At 50.6% G+C, this 26,732-nt stretch overlaps 1 protein-coding gene across 2 annotated transcripts in view; it reads right to left on the bottom strand.

Annotated features, from left to right (window-relative positions):
* Positions 1-1,035: 1,035 nt before the first annotated feature.
* The window catches only part of PRKCB (protein kinase C beta), a 125,838-nt gene continuing 100,141 nt past the window's right edge, over positions 1,036-26,732 (bottom strand). Inside the window, exons 13-17 of one of the 2 annotated variants that reach the window (XM_061991950.1) lie at positions 25,743-25,881; positions 22,866-22,946; positions 22,488-22,595; positions 16,041-16,181; positions 1,036-1,288 (exon numbers count right to left, since the gene is read on the bottom strand). In XM_061991950.1, the coding sequence (XP_061847934.1) occupies positions 1,136-1,288; positions 16,041-16,181; positions 22,488-22,595; positions 22,866-22,946; positions 25,743-25,881 (622 nt within the window). In that variant the 3' untranslated portion in view covers positions 1,036-1,135. Of the gene's footprint in view, positions 1,289-5,405; positions 6,792-16,040; positions 16,182-22,487; positions 22,596-22,865; positions 22,947-25,742; positions 25,882-26,732 lie in introns of those variants that run through there. The other variant, XM_061991949.1, reaches the window with a different exon arrangement.

Genomic DNA, 26,732 nt, shown 5'->3' with positions numbered 1-26,732 from the left:
CAAGCACAGCGCGGCTCTGCCTTACAAACAGCTGCTGGAATTGTCTCTTCTGATTCAGATTTTTTAAAAACTGATGCAGAAGGTCCTGGGTTTCTGAATAAAACCCCCAGGAATTTTGACTGAAATCAGGTAAATCAAGATGCCTGTAAAATTCACGGGCTTTGAGCCTTTAAGATAATAGCAGAGGGTGTAAAGTAGAAAAGTTACCTTTATAAATAGCCCTCAGTACAGCCCTCCTGTAGAGGGCCTGTTTTCAGTTGGTAAATTGTAAACCGAGAATATAAATGTGTTTTGTTTTGGTAGAATATTAATATCCTCCACAGAGCTGTTAAATTTTGACAGTGTCTGTGAAAAAACAGGAGGAAGATTGATGAGAGCGCTGACAGAGTGTATCAAAACTGCAAACTGTTCCAGATGTTTAAAAAAAAATGAAATCAAATCCCACCTTTCACTTAGAAAAAGATTTGCTCTGATTTACAAGAACTGGCATGGGATTCGTTTGGAGTCTCGGTGCCTGAGTGGAGGAAAGGCCGTATGGCGAGGCGCAGGCGTGCGGGAGGCGAGGGAGGACGGCGGCTCCGGGAGCCAGGCTGACGGTATATACAATGCATTTAAAAATATAGGTCTATAAGCGGACTTTTCCACACTGATCAAATGTACCCATGTCTCGAACAAAAGGCTCCTCTAAGACAAGCTCACAGTCATCGCAAGCTTCAGCACAGGGGTGTAAGATATCAACCATGCTTAGCATTCAACAGAAATGGTTTGTGAGTAGCTAGGGTCACTGGGATCTCAGCATCCTGTCTCAAAAATTACAAAGACTGGAGCAATTTGGTATATTTCTGTTTAAAAACTCTATTAGTCACCACCAACTATAGTTCCTAGAAGTATTACTGATGGTTAACTCGAGCCCCAGACATCTCCAGCTAGGGAAAACCAAGCTAGCAAGTGACACAGACATAGAAAGGCCTCCTAAAACAAGCGGTCGGCGTGTTTTGCGTGAGGGTATGTATGTCTGCACTGCTAATCCCGGAAGACTAGTGTCGGTATGTACAAGGCGATCTGGAGTTTTGGACTGCGAGGAGAGCAGAGGAGAGGACAGGAGGAGAGGAGAGGGCGGGCGGCGGCGCCGCGACTACACGTTAATGACAAACTCGGGGTTAGTGTAGGAGAATCCAGCAAACTCGTTCTGGTCCAAGTTCATGATGAAGAGTTTGTCCGTGGGCGTGAGCTCCACCGGCTGCCGGGTGAACTCTTTGTCGAAGTTGGAAGTGTCTCGTTTGTCCTTCTGTTAAATGGAAAGCACAGAGTTAGAGGCGGTTGAGGGGGCAGCGCGAGCGAGCGAGGTGGCAGCACCCAAGGGCGTGTGGCTGGGGAGCTCTGCTGTCCCCAGGAGAGCTCTGCTGTCCCCAGGCCTCATGCCCTGCGTCTGAGATCTCCACACCAGCTTCTAAAGCTGCCGCCGCTGCCATGGGACACACCTCATGCAGGCAGCACAGCCCCTGTACAACAGAAGCAACTCCACGCCACAGGCAAGAGCAGAAAAACACCAGTTACATGTCTTGAAACACACAACCAGAGAGCAAAGGGACATGGTGGGAGAGTGATGGGGTGTTGGGGAGGGCCACAGCGCTCCCAGGCTGAGCATCCCTCCTGTCCTGGCTGCTGTGAGAGAGAGCAACAGAGCAGCTTCTCAGCATGCAAAACCCTCACTGCAAACACAGATCCACAACACATGGGAGGAAGGAGCCTGGAGGAAGCAACATGCCTCGAAATAGAAGTAAACATTCAACATGATTTCCAAATTTGCACAAAATAATCAGCTGTACGAGTTCCTTTTGCTTGAAGCTTGATTTTCTATAATTATGGTAAGTTAAAATACGCTATTGACCAACACAATGTTTTCTTGATTTGAGGATGTGATTTGCTCCAGGGCTGTATACAGAAGAGCAGTTCAAAACCTTGAGGAATCAAAATCCCAGATATGCCACCTATTAGCTTTTTAATTTCACAAGAAAGAAGGTCAACTTTGCAGCTACATCCAACCTGTAAAAGAATATTAACTGTGATTAGCACTAGTAATTTGCTATCAGCACTGCAGGGCCCATCGCCAGGGACACTTGAGCCGTTCCTACAGGTGGATGTGCATCAGAGATCGTGCCGTCCAGGCACGCTCTGGCTGCAGGAGGTTGAGGTGCTGGGCTGAATAGAAAGCACGAGCATTGGAAGTACAATGTAAGCACCCAGGATCCTCCACCAGCAAAGAACATGGCAGAGGGAAGCCATGCTCCCTGCAGCTCCCCTGCATGGAACCCGCTCTGCTGCATTGCGTCACCAAAGCAAGGAGGGATAGAAGAATTGCCCCAACTCTTCTGTGTCTCCATGCAGGAGTTGATGGGAGCACGGCCACTGTCATCCTCTCCCAGCATTTCCAGCTTCCTGCCACAGGCTGGGCTCAGAGCTGGGATGTGACAGAGGGGATCCACAGCATTGCCCTGGGTCTGGACCAGCCTCACCACAGAGCACTGCACCTTCTGCTGCTGCATCACTGGCACTGGCACACGCAGCCACCCCTGTGCCCTGACCCTGTGACAGAGGTGACTTTCTCCTGATGTGACAAGGGGAAGGGCCCTGTCACAAATTTGGTGCCTCACGGTCATCCTCTGCACCACAGCCATCCTCCCTGCCACAGCCATCCTCCCCACCACAGCCTTCCTCCTCACCGCTCGGACTGACGAAGTGCCCGGCAGGCGCTGTGCTGTGTCCTCACCACAGTACCGCTCCTCTCACCCACTGCCCGGGAAGCTGGGGCAGAGCCATCGGCACCTTCATACCTCCAGGTCTTCCCTGCTCTCCTCCTGCCAGCCCGGCCCGGGAGCACCACATGGATTGAGCCTGTGGAGACGAGCCCTGATGACAGCAATGGACCAGGACCTCCATGGCCATTCCAGAGGCTTCCTGTTGGGAGGGATGGCTTCAGCCTTGCAGGGTGAAGACTAGAGATCAGAGAGAGACAAGGGCAGTTGAGAGGAGACGAGGTGGGAAGAAAAACAGGGCTGGAACTCAAGGAATGAACAGAGAAAATCCAGAAGAGCCAGGATGTGGATGTGCAATCGAGCCAGGGAGGGTTTGGCCAAGCAGTGGTGCTCAGGGCACTGATGTCCCAACCGACCAGCATCTGCAAGTCCCAGTCTGTCCCCAAGCAGGAGATGGGTGTCTGCCATCCCTTCATCCAAGTGATACTTGGGCACAGTCCCTGCAGGGCTCCTCTCTCCAGCAGAGAAGGAAGAAGAGGTGGATTTGGGGGCACAGAGCAGGAGTGTGGACGAGCAGATGGAGTGAAGGAGCCAACTTCAGGTCTAGAGTTCTGCCAGGCAAAGGGTGAAGCGGCTGAATAAAAGTGTGAGCCCACCTTGATGGAAGGCAGCGTCCTCCTTGGGGCCAGAGGGACTGGTGTGGAGCACAGGCACTGCCCTTGGCTGCGAAGGGGCTGCTTTGAAGTGGTGGCACAGGGCTCTCTCTTGCAGCCTCAGTACGTGCAGAAGGAGCTGATGATGGCACCAGGCTCCTGCCCCGTTCCTGGTGCAATGACGAGCTGACCAAATGGTTCCTGAAGGCTCCATCCAACTGAACAACGTCTGCCAAGACAACACTGTCCTACTGAGCCAGGAGCTTCTCCCAAACAGGAATACTGTGTGTGGCTGCAAAGGGGAATGAAATGTCCACATCTGCCACTGGTGCAAATGGTCACCGTGGTCCCCAGCCCATCGGAGTGGCCTCTGCTGATGGCACTGGAGAAGGCAAGTGCTCAGCCTGGGAGCCCTCAGGTGAGCAAAACCTCCTGTTGCTTTTTGTCAGGAGAAAGCTCTGGCAAAAGCAGTGATGTGCCTGTGGGGGCTTGGGGCAGCCCAGCTCCCCTTGCACAGCCTCCTCTCACAGCTCCCTCTCCAGAGGCTTGGCAGGAAAGCGCAGCACCAGGAGGGTCCAGCCCTGAGCTTGGCAAAGCAGGGTTTGCTGATTGCTTACCTTGATTTTTGTCTGAAATTGGTGGCAATTTAGCCTCTGTCAGAGATCATGAATAGACTGGGAACGGGTAGGGAACAGCTACATGGGTCTGGTAAACAGAGAGAGGGGAAGGCAGGGGAAATTCAAGGCTGAAAAAGCCTCTCGTGCAAGGCTAATTGACTCTGGCAGGTGACGAGGAGCACGAGGGGGTTGGCATGGCATAGGCATCCTGAGCCCCTGCATGACCAGTGCAGCAGGTCTGTGGGCACATCAGGCCCAGAGCAGCATTTGTGCCTAGACCACAGGGAACAGGAATCCTCCCTGCTGCTGCTGAGCCCCATCCCCATGGCAGAGCTCTGGGGCTGCAGGGCTGGAGGAGGCCATGGAGCAGCTCCTGCTGGCACCGCTGCTGTTCGGTGTTTTCAGAAGACTCCTGCAGAGTTCAGAACCGCTGCAGTTCAGCAGAAACCGATTTCCAAAGACAGGAGGGAAATTCTGCAGGTGTGCAGGAGAAGGGAAGTTAATAGGAACCTGTGATCCCTCTTTAGCTGAAACTGCCAATTGCTTTTAACAGCTGCTCCTCCGGGAGCTGAAGGCGAAGGTGAGTCACCAACACGGCGCTGCCTCGACAAGGTCTTGGCTCTGCCCAAAGCGCAGGCTGCAGTTATCTGTTGGAGGCACTTAAAGAGATCCCCAGTGGCAGAACTCTGCTTGCCTTGGCAGCACCGAGCCCCAGCTCTCCATCCTCTGAGGGACACCCCAGAGAAACTCCTCTCCCTGTCACCTGAGTGGCATGAGTTGGCGCAGAGGACGTGCAGGTGGCTGCTTGGAAGGTGCTTTCAGTAGGTGCACCAGGGTTTGGGGATGAACGAGCCATGGCCTGCGGCGGTGCAGGAGGCTGTGCTGTGGTGTGGGCTGCTGTCTGTGCCACTGCCTGTGCTGCTGCCTGTGCCACTGCTTGTGCTGCTGCCTGCCCTGCTGCCTGTGCTGCTGCCTGCACTGCTGCCAGTGCCTGCTGTTTGTGCTGCTGCCTGTGCTGCTGCCTGCACTGCTGCCTGTTCCACTGCCTGCGCTGCTGTCTGTGCCACTGCTTGTGCCACTGCCTGCACTTCTGCCTGTGCTGCTGCTTGCGCTGCTGCCTGCACTGTTGCCTGTGCCACTGCTTGCGTTCCTGCCTGTGCTGCTGCGGGTGCCGTTGCCTGCACTCCTGCCTGCCTGTGCTGCTGCGGGTGCCGTTGCCTGCACTCCTGCCTGCCTGTGCTGCTGCCTATGCTGCTGCAGAGCAGCTTCCAGCCCTCAGCACAGAGCAGCTCCTGAGGCCCTACAGTTCTGGGCATCTTTGAGCCTAGAACTGTAGAGACTCACTCTTGCCAAACACATGCAGGTTTCACTAACATTATTTCTCGCTTTTTATTTTATGATCAGTATCGGGGAAAAGAAAATGGCACATTACAACTTAAAGCAGATTGATACAGTGACAGCCCACGAACATCTGCAGGACACTATAAAAGGACGCTGCTTGATTGTTACTGTTTCAAGAGAAATCCATCCCTCCTGAAACAACTTCTTTGATGCTAGAAACAAAATGCAGGCCACTTAGATACCAGTGACAATTTTTAAAAGTAGGGCTATTAGTTGAAACACGTTTCTTTACAAGCTTCGTATCAGAATTCACAATACTGTTCAAAGTTAAATAGCATCCTGTTTGTGTTAATACCAGTTTTTGACACATTTAAAGCACAGGTAACAAAGTCAATCAATTGCTTTGGCATTTGAAAGGAAAAAAAAACCCAGAAAGAAAAGGTTTTGCTGTAAGAACCAACGGTGTGTGGTGTTTACTAGGGTGACCATGGATTTGAAAGCATCTGCAACAGCTCTTTCAAATTTCCCATTTACAACTGGATACGTTTCTTTTGGTTTAGAAAGTGCCTCTTAGAAACTGCACAATCAGGAGAAATCTTTGCAAGCGGCAGGCCCAGCTTCCCTGACAATTTCTCACTGCCGCTGAAGACCCAGAGGCCAGACCTGTGCCTGCCCAGCGCCACGTAGGTCCCAGGCTGTGGTGGGTGTCAGCAAACAGCAGGACAGAGCTCCAAAAGAAGCCAAATGGGCATTTCAGCTGTCCAGAACAACCACTCAGCTCTGGGATGAGCTGAGAGGCTCAGCTGGCAGTGCTGGTGCTGTGGGTGCACACTCACACCAGGGAAAGGTTTCCTCAGAAGCTCTTACTTGCTACTAAGGTTAAGAAGGCTACGTATTACATTTTCATGATTACATTAAAAGAGTAGAAAAAGGGAAGAGCAGGAATCAAAGCTCATACATGCTGAAGAGATTTCTCCTAATTGTCCCAGTTTACTCGTCTCCATTTTATCTCCATTGGCCAATGAACCGTTTCCATCTTCTACAAATGAAATGTGATAAAAGCACGTTTGCAGTGTTTACTGCACATCACCCACCCTCCAGGCACGCTCCGAACCACACGGTGACACTTCTGGCTTGGAAATATGGTCACTCTAGTAGCAGTACTGAAGAAAAACCATGAATGGATGTTTTGCAGTGGAGAATGTCAGCACAACAGCAGTTGGGATTGGATGACAGAGATGCAGGGATGAGATCTACACAGCCACTTAGCTCTTGGCTTCGGGTTTAAAAAACTCAGAGTTAAAAAAGGAAAATCCTTCGAATTCTGACTGGTCAATGTTCCTGATGACTTCCTGGTCAGGAGGTGTTAAGACGGGTGGATGGCGAGTGAAAAACCGGTCGAAGTTTTCAGCATTGCGTCCACACTATGAGAGGGGAAGAAAAGAACGTCTGGTGGGGTGGAGAAAGCAGCAGCAGCAGCGCGTGGGCCGGGGCTGGGGCCGCAGCTGCCCACGCCCCAGCCTCACCGCACGCCGCCGCTCTCGGGGCAGCAATGGCAGGAAAGAAAAAGGTGCAGAATATGCATGAGGTTGGTTAGTTGTGAGGTGGTGGCATCTCGTGGCACAGCCAGAGACCAGAGAAAAGCCCCTCCGGCTGTGCCACGGCAAGTAACAGTAGAGAGGAATGAGATGGGAGAGCAATTACTCGCTGTCAGTCCCTGCCCACACACAGCACCGTATCTTCTCTCTGGCTACACCACGCACACGGCAGCTTCTTCTGGAAGACCCTTGTGGCTTCACTAACTCTTTTATCCCTCCATCCCAGAGACCTGGAAGTTTTTGCCATGTCTGGAGCGCTCAGAGGCTCCTCCTCACTCCTCACAGCTTCCACAGAGCTCTTGTAAACAGCTGCTGGTCCAATGCTTAATGCAGGCCCTTGTGCCTGGGAACTCCCAGGGCTGTTTTGTCCCTCCCTGACATGCCCATCGGACCCTTATGGCCTGTGCTGGTGCAGGGGGTGCTGCTGGGCCAAGGCAGGTGGGAGCCGGGGCACCAAGCTGCTCCTGGCTGCCAGCCTTCTGCTGTGTGGCAGCTGGGCTCTTCACATGGCATCCTCAGAGCTCTCCACTACAGCTGGACAAGGCTCGCTACCTCAAAACCCCTGCTCGTGGCAATGCTCTTCTCTCTTGCTTCTGAAGGCAGCTAATGAAAACCCCTCTGTCAGGACAGGCAGGAGTCCAAGGGCACCGACCAGCTCTCTGTGGCCAGTAAAGCCAGATGAGAGAAGAAATCAAAAGCTCTGGAGTCTGGGTGGTCGCTGGCCTGTCTGGTGTGGCACTGCAGGGCAGGAAAACACAGGGCCTGGAAAGCATCCAACCCTCCTCCACGTGGGTCAGCCCCCGTCACTCCTGGGCTGCATGAAGCAGGAGCCTTGAGCAGCAGCTGAGGCCCTGCCTGGCTGCGCTGCAGTCTCTGCAGCGAAAGAGGGAGGCTGGGAGCAGGGAGACGTGCCAGATGCCTTATTTAATTTTGTTAGCAATCAAAACAAGGCTCCTGTAACTTCCCGTGCTGCAAGCGATGATTTAATATAATAATGATAGCGATAGCTAATAACAGGTGGATAGTGGGTCAGTGCAGCAGCTACAAATTGTGCTCAATTACTGCCCATCACACGCGTGGCAGGTCCCTGAGAAACGCACGTAATGACTCTGATCCAAGGGCTGCCCAACTCTCCCGCTCATTGGAGATCGATGCACGCCTGGCCCCCTTTGCTCTGAAGAGATGCACCTCTTGTTCCCTCAGTTCCCCCCCTTGCATTTCCCCATGGAGAACATATGCTTCAAGAGCTGGGACATTTCTTCCTGGTATTTAACTTTCATTTGCTAAGGAAACATTTACATTTTTAATCAACGGTAGATTAAATATAATAAAATATTAAATACAAATATATGTAAACTTCAACATTTCCCAGTTCCTTCCTCTAGCAGAGAGGAGGTTTTAGGGAGGACAACACGAACATCCATCAGCCTCCAAGAGCATGCTCCTTTGACAGCTCTTGCACGTTCTTACAGTGCCAAGCGAGACTCTTATTATCCCTGAGCCTCTAAGCAAAGTTCAACGGGTAACATTTGAGTTGATTTAACTCTAGTTACTGCTGTGCTGAAGCCTCTGGGCCCATGATTCCGCACCACCGTACCTCTCATATTTTCTAGGGCCATGTCTTAACACACAGAACATATCTAGTCTGGATTCGTTAAGCTTCTGCTTCCAAATGCATCTCCCATTCATGCCTGTGAGCTCAGCACAATGTCTAATTCAGCACTCAAATTTGCTCAGCCACTTCAGAGGCAATTTTCCCCCTGCATCCCTCAGGTCACAGGCATGCAGCATCAGCCTCAGGGAACACAGCTCCTGTCTCTGTTCCCCTCACTGAACCCACCACTGAGCTTGGGCAAGAACAGATGCTGCTCTTGGGGTGGTAGATTACAATGTGGTTTGCTCTTTTTTCAAGTATTTTGATGTAAAAATGAGTTGGTTGCTGCCCAGGAGAAGAGTTAGGCAAAAAACCAACAAACCCAGAGACAAACAAAATCCTGCCGAACCAAATGCACAAACACAGTGCAAACCAGTTCACCAGGAGGGGACTGAAATGAGGGCTTCCCAAAATGAGCCTTAGAAGCCTTTTCCCGCAGCCCATGAAGAGCACTGCATTGACAGGGACAGACTGCCCCAGCTGCCCTGGGCTGCGGTCCCGTCTGCATCACGGCCCTCCAGGAACAACTTTGTGCTTGAAATTGGAGATTTCCCAAGAGACTTGAATGGAAAACAACCTCTCCAAAGAAAGGGTAAGGGTCCCTGCACCAGGAACTATTGAGCCCAGGACAGATCAACAGAAACACAGCAAAGAGATGAAGTATGAAGACACAAGCACTGCGAGCAGACCGGCAAGCAAGGGGCTTGGTAGCTGCTCTTCAAAAAAAGCCCATAAAAGCCTTGTACCCTGACTGCTGCACAAACCCCATCCTGAGGCAACTCTGCATCTTTTCCTCTCTCTGAGCACCCTATTCCTGACAAGCAGGCGGGTGCAAGCTATTGGGGACGTGCCCATCTCCTGGGCAGGTGAAGGCTCTGCATCACACAGAGTGGCCCAACAAGGACCTGCTGGCTTCCTTCACCTCTTACTGACTCTGGCTCTCCCCACACTCCCCAGCTGCAACTCGTGTCTGGTCCCAGCCTGCTGTCTCTGCTGAGGCTGGGGGCAGGTGGGAAGCAGTGTCCTGGCTGTGCCTGGGGGAAGGTTCCCGGAGGGGGAGAGCTCTGGGGACTGTGTAGAGGAGACACTGCATCCCCACAGGCTCCAAGGAGGGCAGATTCCCTGCTCCAGCGTGGCAGGACAGCAGTGAGGTTCATCAGTGTCCAGAAATACATATGGGGTTAGCTCCAGATGAACTGACGCTTCCCACTGTATGGAACCTGTCCAGGTTGTCTGGGAAGAGCAGGTTGCTGCTCCAGACCAGGCAATCAAGTACAGCCTTAGAGTCTTGCAGAACTATGTTTTAGATGTTTGACAGGTCAGCAAGAACCAAATGCCTTCCTGAAAGCCATCATATTAACATCAGAATTGAAAATAAATTCCCAAAATGGAAGTTGGCAGTTTCACAAAGCCTGGAAGTCACGAAACAATGAGACAGGGGCTTTTGGGGGCCAGGCAGTCACCAGTCTTCCCTCTCAGCACTTGGATAAAACAAACTACGAGCAACATTCCTGGGAATGGCTGTAGGATGGAAGGTAACCAGTGTATTAACATAGAGTATGGCAGAGGTCACCTTCTAATACCTGCTCACCTGCAGATTCTATCAACTCCCAACATACAGCCAAAGCCTCATGGTGCTTTGAAAATGCAGCTGTCACTGCCTGTTAGCTGCAGGAGATGTTGGTGGAGACATGCAAAGCCGTTCACGTGAAATGGGTGACAGCACAAGCCTTCTTTTTGCCATCAAGAAATGAGCTGCCTTTAAAACAAACCCCAAACCCCCCAAAAAGTACCCCCATCATAAAGGTTTTAAAACTAATCCTTACAAAATGGTTCCAGTCATTGAAACAGAAAGCACCAATGTCTGCTCTAATATGTATATTAATCTATTGCAATAGATTGCAATTAATCTGTTAAGAAACAATTCTCACTATAATGCAATAAGGCAAGAATATGTGGATGGAAAATGTTAAAAGCTGCATCTGTCCATAGTATTTCACAGCCAGCTTTGTGAGATTTGCACACTTTCTGTTCAGATACATATGAACTTGTCCTGGTCAGCAAACCAAAGAGCACATACTCCTCTTTGGGAGCTTTCTCATGGATAAAGTACTTTAAGGTCAGAAATAGTCCCTGGGTTTATTAGGAGCCACATCCAAGCCCAAACCCAAGGTCTCAAGGCTGTGACAGTCCTGAGCCGCCTCTGAGATGCACTGGATGGCTGCTGTCTCTTGGGAAGTGGCAAGTTTTATCCTGGTAGCCAAGGCCCAACACTGCTGCAGTTTCAGATATGAGTTCTGTCCCACATGCATGATAAGACCCAGCAAGATGGATCCATGGTGCTCTGGACAGCAAAGAATCCCGACCTGCAGGAGCACCAGCTTCAAAAATGATCAAGTTTCTACAGTTAAGTTCCTCATTAAAGGACAGGAGACGTGCTGTACGATTTTTTTCATTTGTTGAGAAAAACCTGCTTCATTTTAGTACTGTATTAGTGTACAGGCATCACTCCATCCTGAATGGAGAAAGGGGGAGGGTGGGAATTTATCTTACATAAATCCTCAACGTGTCCTGTCTAATATTTATAGCCAGCATGGAATGACTTTTTTTTTCTGAGCTGCAGAAATAAAACTGTCAGCTTTGAAGATAGCCTTTTTATTTTATCAGTTTCTAGCTTGATCTCAAATAGAGACAAAAGGCATAATAAAATATTTTCCATTGATCCCCGAGATGCAATCAAAAATGACAAAAAGCCAAGGATGGCTGTTCTCCTGCTGTGCCCTGCGTCGAGGAGAACTGGTGGGCTGAACACACCCTCCATTTCCTGGGTTTTGGCCCAAAGCAGTCGTGCCGCCACAGTCCTGTCAGCCTCAAAGGCATCTCTTAAGCAAGTCGGGCCTTCCTGGTGCTGCTCTGAGTTAGAACCCTGGCTCCTTGGCACCCAAGGGAGGATCAGGGCTCCTGGACACTTCTGGCAATAGATGCATTGTGTCTGGGGGAATGTGGCTCGCAGCATGCATTGAGGCCATGGCAAAGGCCTCTGGCTAGTCAGAGGGAATCAAGGCGCTTTTCATTCATAAATGTCTGGCTGAGAATCCCACACCCCAGCTCAGGATGCTCTAGCCTATGTTCATCCTTGCTCCAGGCAAAGGCTGGGTGTGCTCCCAGTGAGGGTTTTCTGAGGCAGGACCCTGCCTTTCATCTCTCACCTATGGACAAAGCCAAGTTTCTGCCCAACATCCAGAAAATATTGGCTAACTAATCAGAGGGGAATCTCAGAGAAAGTCTTTACAGAACCCCCGAGGCTACCAGAGCAAATCTTGACTTGATTACAAGAGAAGATGTTTAACCTTAATGCATTCAACTGCCTCCCCACGGCATGCTCCTGCCCACTGTTGGCCCCCTCAAATCCTTAAATCTCATCTAATTAGGAAATTACTTATGCAAACATCTGAACTCACCTTGTGAAGACTGAGACTAAAGCTACAAAAATGCACGTGGAGGAGAACTGGAATTTTTAAGCATCCAGGTCTATAAATGGCATTTCAATGTTAATTAATTCCAAGCAGTTAGAGGGAAAATAATTTATGCAATTAAAAATTATTAGATTAAAAGCAATTTTTTACAATCACTGTCCTGTTGTGAGTAATCCTGTGCTCTGCCGTGTGATTTCAATGCCTTCAAAATGAGGAGACTTTTCAAATCACTAGGCTTTATGTAAAGTAAAGGAGTAATTAGATACCAAAAACAATAATTATCTCAATGAGAGACAGAGAAAGCAGGCGAGTGTAAATACACTTCTCAGGGTAAATGCAGACCCACGAATTGTTATGCACAAGCCAAAGCACGGAGCAGCCAAGCACAGCCCCGTGTCAAACCCGCCAAGTTTCTGCACACCAAAGACAATCAGACCCTGATCTGTCTTGTTACGGTCTCTGTGATAAAGGTTAATCAAGCACAAAGCAGAAGCAACACGTGAGCTCTTGGGAATTTATCTGCAGCTCAGAGTACGTAACACCCAAGCAGGCAGAGCGCTGAAGTGTCCATTTTCCTGTTGGTGTAAGATGTGATGTGAAGCCCTTCCCGGCAAGCAGCCGTTGGGATGGCACTGAGAGCCCTCACTTATACCCCTGCTCACTGCCTACAGAGATGCTCCACAATCACAGAAACACGGCCAAAAAGCCGCGAGTGCCACGGAAGAGACAGATAACCGTGAGAGATGCCTCTGCGGGAGAGGGGCCGAGGCAGCGCGTGAGCTGCCTGGCTGCCTCCGTGTCACCTCCTGCACCGCCGGCCGTGGCACCCGCCTCCCAAGGGGAGCTTTCGAGCTACTGGAGCAATGAGCAAACGGGAATTAGTGATGCCTTCCAACAGGCAGGGTTTCTTGACATGACGCTAAAGACAATCCAAACTGGGCTCTGCTCACCCCTCACTTCTGCTCTCTGGGCTGGCACACTCAGGCACCACACGGTGACAGAGCATGGGGAGGCTGTGGGTATTTTGTGGGCAGACACCGAACCCACATCTGCCTAATAGTCTGTACTTTGAAAGTCTGGCTGCAGACAATCTCTGTAAGCTTATCTTTACAGAAGCTAACTTTAAAGAAAAACAATTAAAAAGGAGGGGAAAAAAAGAGACTGAAGTCAAGGTAAACTGCCAGGCTGGCACAAATCCCCCAGCTCCAGGCTGAGCCCTGCACGCATGGCTGAAGGTCAGAAGCAGTAAGCAATGTCTTTCCCCGTGACCCACCCAAGTACATTGTGAAGGTGCCCAAACCCGGATTTTCATTTCTGTGCTGCTCTGATCTGTGCTCACAGCTGGCATGAAAGGAGCAGCGTTTTCCAGCACAGATGCAATGCTGTCGAAATATCAGCTATCAGCAGGTACCTGAGTTGTCTTAATCCTACCTAAATCCTAAATCAGCTGCGCCTACCTTGCTGTTAATCTTCCTGTCCTATCAAATGGTGATTTTTCCCCAGCGCCTGCCGTTCGGTGAGGCGCGACAGACGGCAGCTTAGCGTCCTCCTTCTGAGGTCCGGCCTCAAAAGGATTTTTAAAGAAATAAGACATTTAAAGCAGGACAAAAATAACGCATTTTGAAACATAAAACCAGTCAGAAGGCTCTTTTGATGAAATTTGATTGTTTTTAAACTGTAAACTACCACTCAGCAATGCTGTGCCACAACCTAAGGCAACCAGCGACACTGGGGATGTGCTCAGGAAGAAAGGGCAGAGGAAGCAAGTCACAGCTTTGTTAGCAAACAAATACGGGGTGGGAAACAGCAGGAGTTATGGATTTCAGGAGAAACGGGCTCTTGCAGAATAAGACCCCACAACTCCAGTGCCTCCCTGCATCCTCCCCACGGCTGGAGCTCACCACCCTCTTCTACCTCAGCATCCTCTGCACAGAGGTTGGATTTCACCCTTCACCAACAAACCACGGTGTGTACAAAGAGCCCCAAACAGTTCTGCACTATTATTCTTTGGTATCAAGGTTAATGCTTTCCCAGTAGCACCTTTCCTGCATGGCCTAATGGCTTAAAGATTGCACTTCTTCCGAGCGCCAGGAAAGCAGGCAGCAGTTCAGACCTCTGGGTGAACCAGCACCAGCTGATTACCAGCAACCAGGGTCTCTGACAGACGAGAAGAATGGGGCATTTGTCTCTTTGCTGATGCAGAGTGTGGCCCAAGACCGCGCTGCACAGAGGCAGCTCCCAGCTGTGGAAGCAAAAGGCTCTAAGCATGAACCCCATATAGTTTCCTGCAAAGATTCTGCTGCACAGGAGTTAACTTTGCAACAAAAGATCTGTCTGAAGCCAACACACATGGTATCAAGTGCATGCAGGGCACTGCTGGCAGACTTGGGGCGAGGGGCAGAGCTCCCCCGCCAGCAGAGAGACAAGGCTGCAGAGGCTCCTGCCAGGCTCAACTACACGCGGCTTATTTGTATCTGATCACTCAAGCAAGGAGCTGCAGAAGGGAAAACGTTGCTAGAGCAGAGAGGCATCTAGAGGGAGGAGAGCGTAAGGAGCCGAGTACCCTACACCAGGTGGACTCTCTCTCCATTTTCTCCCTGAAAGTGGAGTGTTGTGCAGAAGGATTCCTTCAAAAGAACAGATTACTGTCACAGACAGACTCCTGGTTGCTAAGGTTGTTAAGGGCAGCAGGCCAGGGAGAGGCTCAGTTAAATACATGGAGCATCTATGGACTCCTGCGTTGTGACTCAAGATGATAGATTAGGAGAGCATGCAACAGCCCCACCTTGGCCATAAATATCAGTCCCTATCAGCCACGTCAATCAGGTTTAACTTTGGATTCGCAGTTTTCTGTAAAACACCAGTGCCCAACTAAGGCACAGCAGTTATCAGGCATGCAGGACGTGGAAACTTTTGAATAAGCCTTTGCCTTAACGACCTGGACCACCATGGTGAGACTCTGACATAGCTGTGACCCTGCCAGCCCCAAGAGCAGTAAAAGGAAAGACAGAATCCAGGCAGAGATGTCCCTGTCCCTACGTGCTCACTGCTGCTGCACTCATCCTCTCCTGGGAAGGGCAGAGAGATGCAGCAAACCAAGGTGTTGGGGGTCATACAGAGCAGCCCGAGCGTACAGCTTGCAGGCTCATGCCCTTGAACCCTGAAGGAAGCAGGTGATGTTGGGGCTGAGGTGACACTCCTGGCATAGACACTGCACAGACAGATGTCACTGCAAAGATGTCTGGACCACAGAGTACTCAAGTAGTCTCATCTTTTTTAACAAATAGCTTTCTGATTACTCATGCTTCCACCTCAGTTTGGCTGCTGGCAGCTTATCTCTCCCTATAGCCTCACCCTCTCAGCACACACAGCATCTCTCGCTCATAGATAAGAGAGCAGCCAGGTCCTCCTCACTGCAGAGCTCCTCTCCACCCACGTCAGCACCCACACGTGAGCCAGGTCCCAGCGTTCCACTGCTTCACCTTGGAGAGAAACCATTGAGTGAAATACAGCTCAAGCTGTCAGAGCGACTATGGTGCTGAGCTGGACGTTGAAATAAAGTTTAGATTAACAAGAAGACAGACACTTGTCCAGATTAAGAGGAAGGGAGGAAAGAAAGCCAACAGAAAGACCAGCTCAAGACAATAGACAGGCAGCATGGCAGCGCAGTTCCAACCACGAGCTACTCGCGTGGCGTTTCTCCCGCTGCGAGACGAGGAGCCCGAGAGCGATCCTCCCCCGGCAGCATGTGTCACGGGCCACGCTGGGGGAGACGCGCTCTGAGCGGCTGGAGCGGCGGAGCCTCCTCGCTGCAGCCAGGACCAGCAGCGCCCGGCTCTGCCCCTGCGCCCGCGGGCATCGGCGTGGGACGCTGTGCGGGAGAGAGCTGGCGCGGGCGGGAGCGAGAGCAGCAGCGGGGCTGCAGGGAGGCGCGGGCACACTTACAGCCTTTGGCTTGAAGGGAGGCTGGATCTCCTTGCGCTCCAGCTTATCCCAGTCGATGTAGCGGAAGAAGGCGTGCTCCTTGATGTCCCGCTCCCCTTCTGGGCCACATCCCAGTCGCTTGGCCGGGTGCTTGGTCATCAGCTTGGGGAGAGGAAGAGAAGAAACAGTCATTCACAAGGGTGCCCAGCGGCTTCCCAAAACGTCCACTTTGAGAAGTCCCCAGGGTGCTGCGATGCCTGGCTGGGCAGCCTGCACCATGCAGCTGCTGCCCCACAATGCTGAGGCTCCCATCTCCCCTGTCTGCTTTTGGTGCTCAAAGCAGGGGACAGAGGGAGAAGGTGGAGCAGCTCCAGGGACAGGCAAGGTTGATAATGGCTTTCGAACAGATCACAGGGACCTGAGCACCGGGTGGGATAAACACGTCCCTTTTTCCTCTGGGCATGAAGTCGGCTCACCAAGAAATAATGTCAGGGCACTGGTATTGCTCCCTGCACTGCTGCAGTCTCCCCAGCCTGCCACAACATGGGGAGCAGGATGCATGCAAAGCTGCTTTGAGGTCCCTTTGCTTGGTAGTAAACTTCTCAGCACCTGCGTAACTAATTTTGAAGGTCATCACGCATTTAGGATGAACAACCTGCCCTCAAAAACTGTCATTAGCCCTTGAAGCAGAATCCCCACTTCTCTGGAGCCACGATGGCACAGACAAAAGGCAGACTGCTAACAAAAGAGTCAACTTGGAGAGAAAACGGTGCAAGCATCCCAGTCATGTTGTTTATGATCTAAACTTCTTGTCTTTGCTGGCTCAATAAGAAAAGTGAAATGAGGCCACTGGAATTAAGGGTGGCTGTACAAACATTAATATCCTGAGGGCATTGTTTGAGCTGTGTTCAGAGATCAGACTGAGATTCCAGAGATGGGCGAGATGCTGATAGGCATGAAGAATATGAGCCATACACCTGCAACAAAAGGACTATTTTATTAAATGCAGGGCAGTTACAACTGACCCCAGAGCTGTGCAGAAGTTGCAGCAAGTCTGACCCTGTCTCCCAGGGCTGTGGGTCTGCAAGAGACCCCCACTGCCCTCGTGCGATCCTCTGGGAGCGACAGGGCACCCCTCTGAAGGACAAGGTTGTTACAAACAAGCATCTTCTTACAACAATAAATGCATCAGCCCAAGCCTCTGGGCAGCACACAACTTGCTGTGCCACGGGGAGCTACCGACTCCCACCAGGTTCCAGCCAGGCAGAGCTCCTCTGCCCCACAGTGGATGTGTTTCAGCCCTGCCATCCATCACCACACCAAACGAACATGCTGAGGGAAGCTGATTTTTTAAAGTAGCGCTACAATGGGGACCTGAAAGCAAGGAAAAGCCTGCAAAAGGAAAAACAAGCCCAAACAACAAAAACGTTAAGAAAGAGCAGAGCCACTAACCCCTCTGCTAGCAAACAGCCTCCATCCATGGCCAGGCAGCTGCCAAGGCAAACTGTAGCTGGAAAACTGATGGAGAGAGGTTTCCTCAAAGGCACATCACCCCTGGAAGGCCCGACAGCAAGGACCCGCCAGGCTCTGTGAGCTGGACAAGTGATTTTCCAGATGGTGGGAACGGCCTCTCTGCAGGGCCAGGATGTGACTGGCATCAACATCAGCTCTGCACAGCTCATCCCCACACATGCTGGAGCTGCTGGTGGGGGGTTGCAGGGGGAGGGTCTGGGGGGTGCCAGGCACAGCAAAGGCAAATGCAAGGTTTGTGTCTAACTTGTGTTTTACTGTTTTTTGTAAATAAGAGTTTCCCTTGCTAGTGCAGCATATGGCCCTTTGTAACAAAAACTCACGAGTCTGAGCCCCAGCGTAAGCACCCTGGCAAGGTGGAAGACTTTGGGTGGCTTGTTCTGAAGGAGTGTAGCAGGTACAGGGAGGAGCAGGTAAGGCTGGAGGCAGCCTCTGTCCTGCTGGGAGGGGAGCAGGGCCGAGGTGCTGTGGGCAGGGGCTGCGCTTGGCCCTCCTGCTGCCAGCACCACAGCTCAGCTGCTGGCTGCTGGGGCCACCGGGCAGCTTCCATCGCCCTCGGCACACGGACTGGCATCTGTCTGCTCCAGCTGCAGTACATCTGTCGCACAGAAGCTGTGCTGAACCTTGCCAACCCTTGGCTTTCACTACATTCACTTCAAGGTGACTCGGGTTCAGCTAAACAAGAGGATCTTTGCAAGTCCTTGGCAGGCTCTGGACAGCATCTTGACAATTCAAGCAAGTCCCACCTAGCTGTGCTAAAGCAGGAGAATAAGAAGCATCCTGTAACCCAATAAGTTTTTCCTAAAGCAAAGAAACTCAGACAGAAAGGAGGGAGCCTGAAATATGCTAATAAATTGATGTAGTGATTTGGCTGTCACATCAAACAGAATCACAGGATCATTGAGGTTGGAAAGAATCTTGAAGACCCTCAAGTCCAACCATTACCCAGCCCTGCCACAGCCACTGCTAAATCACGTCCCTCAGCCCCACAGCTACACAGCTTTGGAACCCCTCCAGGGATGGGGACTCCACTACTGCCCTGGGCAGCCCGTGCCACGGCTTGGCAACCCTTTTGGGAAAGAAACATTCAATCTAAATAGCTTAGTTTGCATTCAGCAAACATGAAAAGAAATCTGTCTGTGGGTTTGCTGTTGAGTGTGGATCCTGAGCACACTGGTGCACCTCTAGCCTTTACTGCCAGAGATCATCTGAGGCAGGAGGGAAAGCAGGTCTGTGTCTACAGGGTTCAAAGGCTTACAGTGTTGGCCCCTTCCTGCTGCTCTGTCCTCACACATCCCAGTCCCCTCCCCAGCTCCGGCTCCTTCCCGGGCGTCAGCAAAGCTGCCGAAGCTGCACCGTGCTGGGGGTCCCCCTAAGTGAACCCTTACCTGGGGAGAGCCTGATCCCCCCACATCCACCCAGTGTGAAAACAACCCACATCACTGCTCGCATCTGCTGACCCTCAGTCACCCCATTGCCCTGCAGGCATTTCATGCACACACACCGCCAAATCCAGTCTGTTCTCTCCACTCATCAGCTCTTCCATCCAGAGCTTAGGTTCTTACCTGCTGCCTGGTGCTGGAAGCTGTTGTACCCACACGTGCCCCCAAAACTGAGGTGTCGTAGTTACACCCCCAGCTTCCTCAGCATAACACAGACGCACACCAAAGTCAGAGCAGCCATCCAACTAATGAATCATAAAGGGTTTCCTACCTCATGTACCTGCCTGTACACCTGTGCCACACTGCAGTTACTCAGCACTTTCAACACATACATCCAGAAATTAAACTGTCTTGTTTTCTTATTGTGCTTTTATGCACGTGAGCATGAAGGCACCAACGGTTATTGATATACAGGACCCCATAAACATGCAAATTGAGTCTCCTGGCTTACTCAGGATAATCATTTAGCTTCGTATTAAACAGGAACAAGTTGATTTAATCCTCATATTAATACAGCGAAAACCCTTCAGGTTTCTGCAGATAAGGAATGTTGGTTTAGACCAAATCACATCTGATGGCTGCAGCTGGGATACAGGAAAGCCCAAGTCTGGACTCAACTGCTTTGCTAAGCCACAGCTTTATTTTTTATCTCTGAAAGGTGAGTGGATGCTGCACATTTGTGGGCTTCATTTAATGGTAGTACATTTTGCACCAAAGAGGCAAAGCTGATCCAGGTGATCTTTGTCCACGGTTGATGAGACTGCATGGCTTCTGGGATGGGACCTTCCTATCAGGACACCAGTCTGAGCACGCTCCTGCCCAGCAAGGCTGTGCCACCATGGCAGCACAGCCTGGCCCCAGCCCAAGCACAGCCTGGCGTTCCAGCTGAAGCCAGCAAACCCTCAGCACCCAGGAGTGCTCACCATACGTGTCCCCCAACCCTCCCACCCCCGAGCTGCCCTTTTCCTACCCACAGCCACTGATACCCACATGGCACTCCCACACCTGGGCAGCTATGACGTGCTTCTCCCAGGCAGCATCACCAGTAGAAACACCACTCAAAATACCTGTAAATCTTACTGTGGAAAACGTGTCATTTTATGCCTTTGCTACCAGGCAGAGATTAAAGAGGGAGCTTATATTCACAGGCAATCTGTTCACCTGGAAAGGGCTGCTTTGCTCAGGCACAGTCAAACCCCTCCATATGGGACGGAAAACAGCTGACAGTTTGTGCCAGTGCCCGTGGGCACGCACGTGCACGTGCTCCACCGGTCTGAAACAGGAGCTTGGCTCCTAATAACCAAACCAGGAGAGCAAAGCTAAGCTACCTGCCCCTCCGACAGCAGCTCTGACATCAACCTCTGGAAAAAAATCTGAGTTGACAGCAGAGGAGGGAAATGCTCCATTTGATCTGCTAATTGATGCTGACTGCCGAGTCACCGAGCTGTGCTCTGGTTAACTCTCCAGTTTGCTTCCCAGCCAAGGATCTCTGATTAACGCTTGTTTCTTGGCTCAGGCCGACACAAGGCTTTCAGGATCAAATGCTTTTCATCTCCAAGCTGTGCAACAGTAAGTGATGACTGGCACCGGCACACCGGAGCGAAACCGCGTGGGAGCAACAACATTGTTTTGGAGAGCCTGGCAGTGAAATACCTAACCCTTCACATTTAGGAGTAGAGGCTTCTCCAACTGCCTGTGCTCTGGACTGATAAAAGGCTGGTTTGTGCCCTCCTGGAAAGACTGACCATGTAGCAACACAAACAGCGTGGCCTCGATGCCCCTGCAGTTAGTTAAGACATATTTTACTGCATTCCAGGGGAAAAATGTAAATACTTGGTTTCCTGCTTACTGATGGTTCTTAAATATCACACATTTTTAATTAAACTCTCTGGTGTAGCAGTTTGGTGGTGGCAAAGGACATCAGGAGTTTTTAGTGCACTTCCCTGAAACAACAGTTGCACAAAGGGAACCACCACTTTGCTCTAAAAACATGCAAGGACTTACAAAGCACCAAGCTCTCCACGCACGGCTAAACGTCCTCCCATGCAGCCTCACATTTCCAGAAGTGAGAAAAGCCATTACAGCTACACCCAGCAGACGCTTCAGTCAGGGGCTCTTCTCGTCTATTTACAGCATCCACATTTTGACTGACGCAAGAGCAAACAAGGCTGACAGTGAGATTCATCCCCGTTCCAGCCTCCGCTCCCTCGCAAGCACCGTTCCCTCGGGCAGCCTGGGGACAGCCATGCTCGGCATCACCAAGCAGCTTCCCTCCCTCCTGCCTGGAACGCTGGGGACTTTCCCCTTCTGTCCCAAGCAACAATAGCAAGAGGTGAGAAACCCTGTGGAAATCCCGCCTCTGATCATCAGCGTGGTTTCTGAACTAAGGGTTTGTTTTACTATGTCCTGCCGAAGGTGAGTGCCAGGTGGCCTGGACACATCGTCTCCCAAGGGACATCTGTGGCAGCTCATTCCCATGGGACAAGCCAGCCCTCCTCTCTACCATCAGCTCTGAATCCCACTGACACTGGAAAGAGGCTTTGAAATGCCACAGTGGGAGCGTTACGTGCGAGATGTGTCATTTGTAGATAGAAACACTATTTTGAGAAACAGAACATTCAGACATTTTAAATATTAACTATTAACAGCAAACACGTTTTAAAATTCCTACACAAACACATATTTATAGCACTGTTTGACACTGGCTGGCTGAGATGAGGCTCAGTCCCAAGCAATAACCATGTGTATAATAACATCAGTACCTAGACAGCCTTTATCCATCACAACCCAAATTAACTCAGACTTCATTTAAGTCTTGCCTGGGCCCAGTCCACAGAGAGCTTAGGATGCTGGGCGATGCAGAGCTTCACTGCAAATTAAGAGATATAGTAATGAAAACACTGCCCTGCCCCAGCAGTCACACACCTGCACTGAATTCAGGTGTCCCTAACGGGTGATTCACCAGAGCTAAACGGAAACCTCTGCAGGATGAAGGCTTGGTGCCTGATCTCAGCAAAACTACTTAGGAATCGTTTTCTCTAAGCCTTATTTGCCATTTCAGGTGAAGACGCTTAGAGCTCCCCTATTGTCACCTAATGGGGAGTGGGGTCTCTGGGCAGATGCTCTCAACTCCTACATCCCAGACAATGCTCCAGTTTCCTCCTGACCTTCACCCAAAGACAGGCCAGCCCTCCAGTCCAAGCTGCCTTTCTGCTCAGAGTAGTGTTATGGCACAGAAAGGATCTAGGCGTTATTTTCACTTGGGTTTAGTAAATATACAAAAAGAAGCTTAAGTTGCGGTTCTAGGAGCAGAGAGCACAGGTACTAGAACACCATGGAGTCAGATTCCCCTCGTGCTGGGAGCCTGCAGCCTGGACTGATGCAAGGGAGGTCTTGTGCCCCCGCTGTGCACGTAGGACTGCCAGAGGTGTGCAGACAGCACGGTGCTGCCGTCTGCACTTCTCCCTCCCCCCAGAAATTGAAGGTCAGCCCTTACCCCTTTGCAGATTGCCACTGCCTCCTTGGACATGGACTTGGGGTAGGCTACGTTGTGCTCCATGATGGACTGGAAGAGCTCATCTTCATCTTCCCCCTCAAAGGGTGCCTAAAGGCAAAGCAAACAGAGGCTCAGCAGTGTTTCCTGATCCGTGAGCTTCCATCTGCCGCTGTGATCCCCAGCCGTGACATCCACCCCGGCTGCGCTGTGCGGTCACTTGGCCTTGCAGTCCCCGGGGCTGCAGCCACGGCTTCACCCCCAGCACAGGAGAGCTGCCCCCCCTTCCCCACATGCCAGCAGCAACCCAAAGCACACATCAGCATATGCTCACAATGGAACTCAACACAATCCCACAGGAATCAATTACAATTCAATTACCTGGCCAGCTAACATTTCATAGAGCAGGACTCCAAACGCCCACCAATCCACGGACTTCCCATAGGGCTGGTAAGCAATTATCTGAAAACGACACAAACAGCAGGGTTACAACTCCCATTTTTAACCTCTTGGTAAAATGCAAACCAATTTCAAGCTGTAGCCTAGGACAAAAGGGCAAGGTTATTTACTGAGACGCCAGCCTAACAACCACCAGCCCTACCCTTACCGAGCAGTGGGGCTGTTTTGGGGTTAGGGTATAACTTCTGAGTTTGGTTGTTTGGGTTTTTTTTTATTTTAAAAATATCAACATTTATTTCAGATAAGACATTGAACCATGAATTTTGGTGTTTTTACATCATTTGCTCCACAAAATGTGGAATACCCTGAATTTACAACAAGATGCCAGGTCCGTGCCCTTGGCTGGGGGTGCTACCTGCAGTCAGCCCCCTCTCCCCTCTTCCTGTCAGCATGAAGGGTCCCTCCACTCTCCAGCATGCCTGGAGGAGAGCAGTGACAGGTCCAACCCAGGGACCATGGCAGGAGCTGGGCTCCCATGGGCACCTTTCTGCTTTGAAGGGTCTTTCAAGCTCTGGTTAATTTGCTGGGTTGCTGCTGACGGGCATCACTTCAGCGTTTGGGGTTTGACAGGCCTTGGGCTTTGCCATCTGTTACTCACTGCAAAACAATTATGCAATTTATTCATCCTAATTACAGAACTCTATTCTGCAAAGATTCTTATACTCAAGTGCAAATCACATGCTAATCACAGAAGAACGCACACAGATATCTAGCCCCAGAGGCCTGTTGCTGCCCCTGTGCCTGTCTAAGGCTCCCGTGACTCAGTGTCTGTGGGCAATGTCTGAGTCCTCGCGTTCAGCCACCCCTGTCCCTGCCAAAGACCTCTGCAGAGTCCAACAGAATGCAACCAGGGGGTTCAGCAAGATGCACATCAAGTGCTGTCAACCCCACCCTGGGAGAGACAAGCTCCATCCCGCAAAAGCATCAGCACCAAGGTATGATTAGAGAACACCACCAGTGGCAGTCTTCTCTTCTGTCCTGCTCCTGGTCCAGCCACACATCCAAACATGCAGACATGGCCCCGAGTGCCTTGACGGGGTCCTGTGGTCAGCCTTGGCCCTGCCTGCTGAGATCAGATGTCCAGTTTCAGCTCTGAAATTCCTCGACTGAGTGCCCTTGAAGTTCCTCCCACTTGTTCACTTGATGATTTAAGAGTGCTCTGGGAAACCGAGGTGTGAACTGTTCACACCGTAAAGGCCTTTAAAAGAAAGCAGTACTCTGAAGAAATCCTTGCAGAAAAGCAATCTCTGTAAATTGATGTTGCCTACTGCACGTTAGGGAAGGTCAAAACCCAACAGCTGAAGTTCAGAGGAAATTACACATGTGGGGTTATCTGCACTTAGTACCTGTCACCTTGGCACACAGAGCTGTACCTTAGAATAGAAAAAGCGCTTAAAATGGGTCAAGCAAATCACAGGACATTTTTACCCTGAAGACACGTTGGCTTGAGAACATGGCAGCTTCCTAACGGGAGGGAGCACGGTCCAACAGAAGGGCCCTGGAGCGGGGCTACATGCAGGGACCCTGGCTCTGCCACAGCCTGGCCACATGGCAGGAGCCCACACTGGGACTCTATACCCCTTCTTCTGCTTCCAAAGCAGAGGATGTGTGTATTCACTCTTTTGAGACTCACTAGCAGCAGGCTTTAATACCATCCCTGGGTACCATCATGATTTGCATCCTAATTTCTGGATTTCCGTTCTTCTTTTGAAAAAAAAAAATCAAACAGAGCAAGGAGAAGAAAATAAGAGTTTAAATGATAATGCTGAGGCAAATACCAAGAGTACTGGTCATTTGTCCTGCTTTGAAAGACTATTAATTGCACACGGCAACTGAGCTATGTCCCAACAGAACACCAACATTAATCTCGGTAGGATGAGGATACGGAGTACACATTTGAATGAGTAATTAAAAACCTCTCTCTCTGCAGCAACACAATGTAGTGTAGCATACAAGTGCATCTAACTGTGTCCTAGCAAAGAGAATTTGTCTCTAAAAGAGTTAAAAGGATAAATATTAACTTCTTCATTGAAAATTCGGCAGAGTGAGAAGGGATATTTTTACATTAAAGGAACAGACATTTGGGAGTAATTACCTACCCGAATTTCACAAGTCTGACATGAAATTGCACCCATACAGCACTTCATGTAAATGTCATATCTGACTCCATCACCTAATAACCAAGTGCAAAGCAATTGTGGAGTGATCTAGAGCTGTAGGTAGGGAAACTTTCCTCATCAGGCATACAGCCCTTTGCTGCAAGTAGCAATCTGGAAAGATCTATATAAGATTTCCACTTCACATGGAAATACCATCCACTGATAACTCCATTTTCCCCACCCGTCATGTTGTGCTGGAAGTGGCTGTCACATGGTGAAGGGCAAAGCTAAGCTCCTGGGCTCATCTTCTCCAGGAGCAAGGAGGCGTGCAAGGAGCAGCCCTTGGTGGGTTTGAGTGTGCCAAGGATTGGATGGGCATGGTGGCACCAGCAGCATAGATGTGGAAAAAACACCCAGAGAAGGAAAACACACTGCAGGGAGAGCAGCACAGAGGCTTTTCTGTACTTTGAGGCAGAAGCAGGGCACGTAACCAAACAGAGAGGCAGCTTCAGCACTGCTGCTTCCTTAAAGGTAGCCTTTAGGGTAATGGACAGTACTGAGGGGATGAACTCTCCAAGCTGACAATGAATGCAGTAATGTCTCAGTTACAATCAGAAAGTTGCCCAAAGCAAGGTCATCCCATGGAAAAGAGGCTGCTGAAACATGCACAGAGCATCTACTGCCTTTGTGCATCCCCTACCTCGGGTGCAATGTAGTCTGGAGTGCCGCAGAAGGTCTTGGTGGTCACCCCGTCCCAGATGTTCTCCTTGCACATGCCAAAGTCTGCGATCTTTATGTGCCCCTCACTGTCCAGCATCACGTTGTCCAGCTTTAGGTCTCTACAAAGTGAAAGCAGAACAATGACACAAAAGACCACCCATGAAACCACCCAGCAAAGACGTGAGTTTCCTGACTCTGGGTGCTCTCCTGTGAGTGAGCTCAGGCTTTTTCTCACACCCAGTCTCTTTGCAAGAAAATGTTTGGGGAAAGGCCTAAGAAATAAGTCAGAGATCTGTCAGGAGGTAGTGCTGAGTTCACTTGAACCCACAGGAATGTCATGCTGGGCAAATCACTTTTAAGTGTAGGACAGAAACACTCTCATCTAGCAGGGAGACAGACTTAATAGACTTTTTTTTTGCGCCTATGAAAATCAAAATGTACTTACAGCTCACCAGCAATGAAGAAGTACCTACTCAGCACAAGTCCCTTCATCAGCTATGCTATGTTCCCCCACGAAAATACAAATCAACCATGTTTCTCTCTGATCCTCATCCACAGAGTTATCTGTCAGTGATATCAAGCCCTGCAGGAGCTTTGCTCTTTAACACAAATTGTGGAGACAGTTTCAGCTGTTTCAGCTCCTGATCTGGCCCCAGCCCCACGCAGCCTCTCCAGAGGCAGGTGCTCCAACCCAAAGGACAGACCAATTTCTGGTGCAATTTATATGCTACCAGCCAGGTAATTGCCATGCTGTGATCACCTGGCTCACGTTCTGCACAGCAAAGCATTACTCAAAGGTCTCCATTTCAGCACCAGAGCATGTCTGCAAGGTTTCCCTTGCCCGAGGGAAACACTAAGTGACAAGGAAGGTGACAGAGTGGCACGCGGGTGCAGGCACAAGCTGTGCCCTGCCATGGGCTCAGTCAGCCGGGTCTCTGCAGCTCTGCCCAGCTGCAAGCCTTGTCTGCAG

This window comes from Colius striatus, chromosome 3 (genome assembly GCF_028858725.1).
Source record: "Colius striatus isolate bColStr4 chromosome 3, bColStr4.1.hap1, whole genome shotgun sequence".
Taxonomy (NCBI): domain Eukaryota; kingdom Metazoa; phylum Chordata; class Aves; order Coliiformes; family Coliidae; genus Colius; species Colius striatus.
This window is presented reverse-complemented; position numbering and strand designations above follow the sequence as displayed.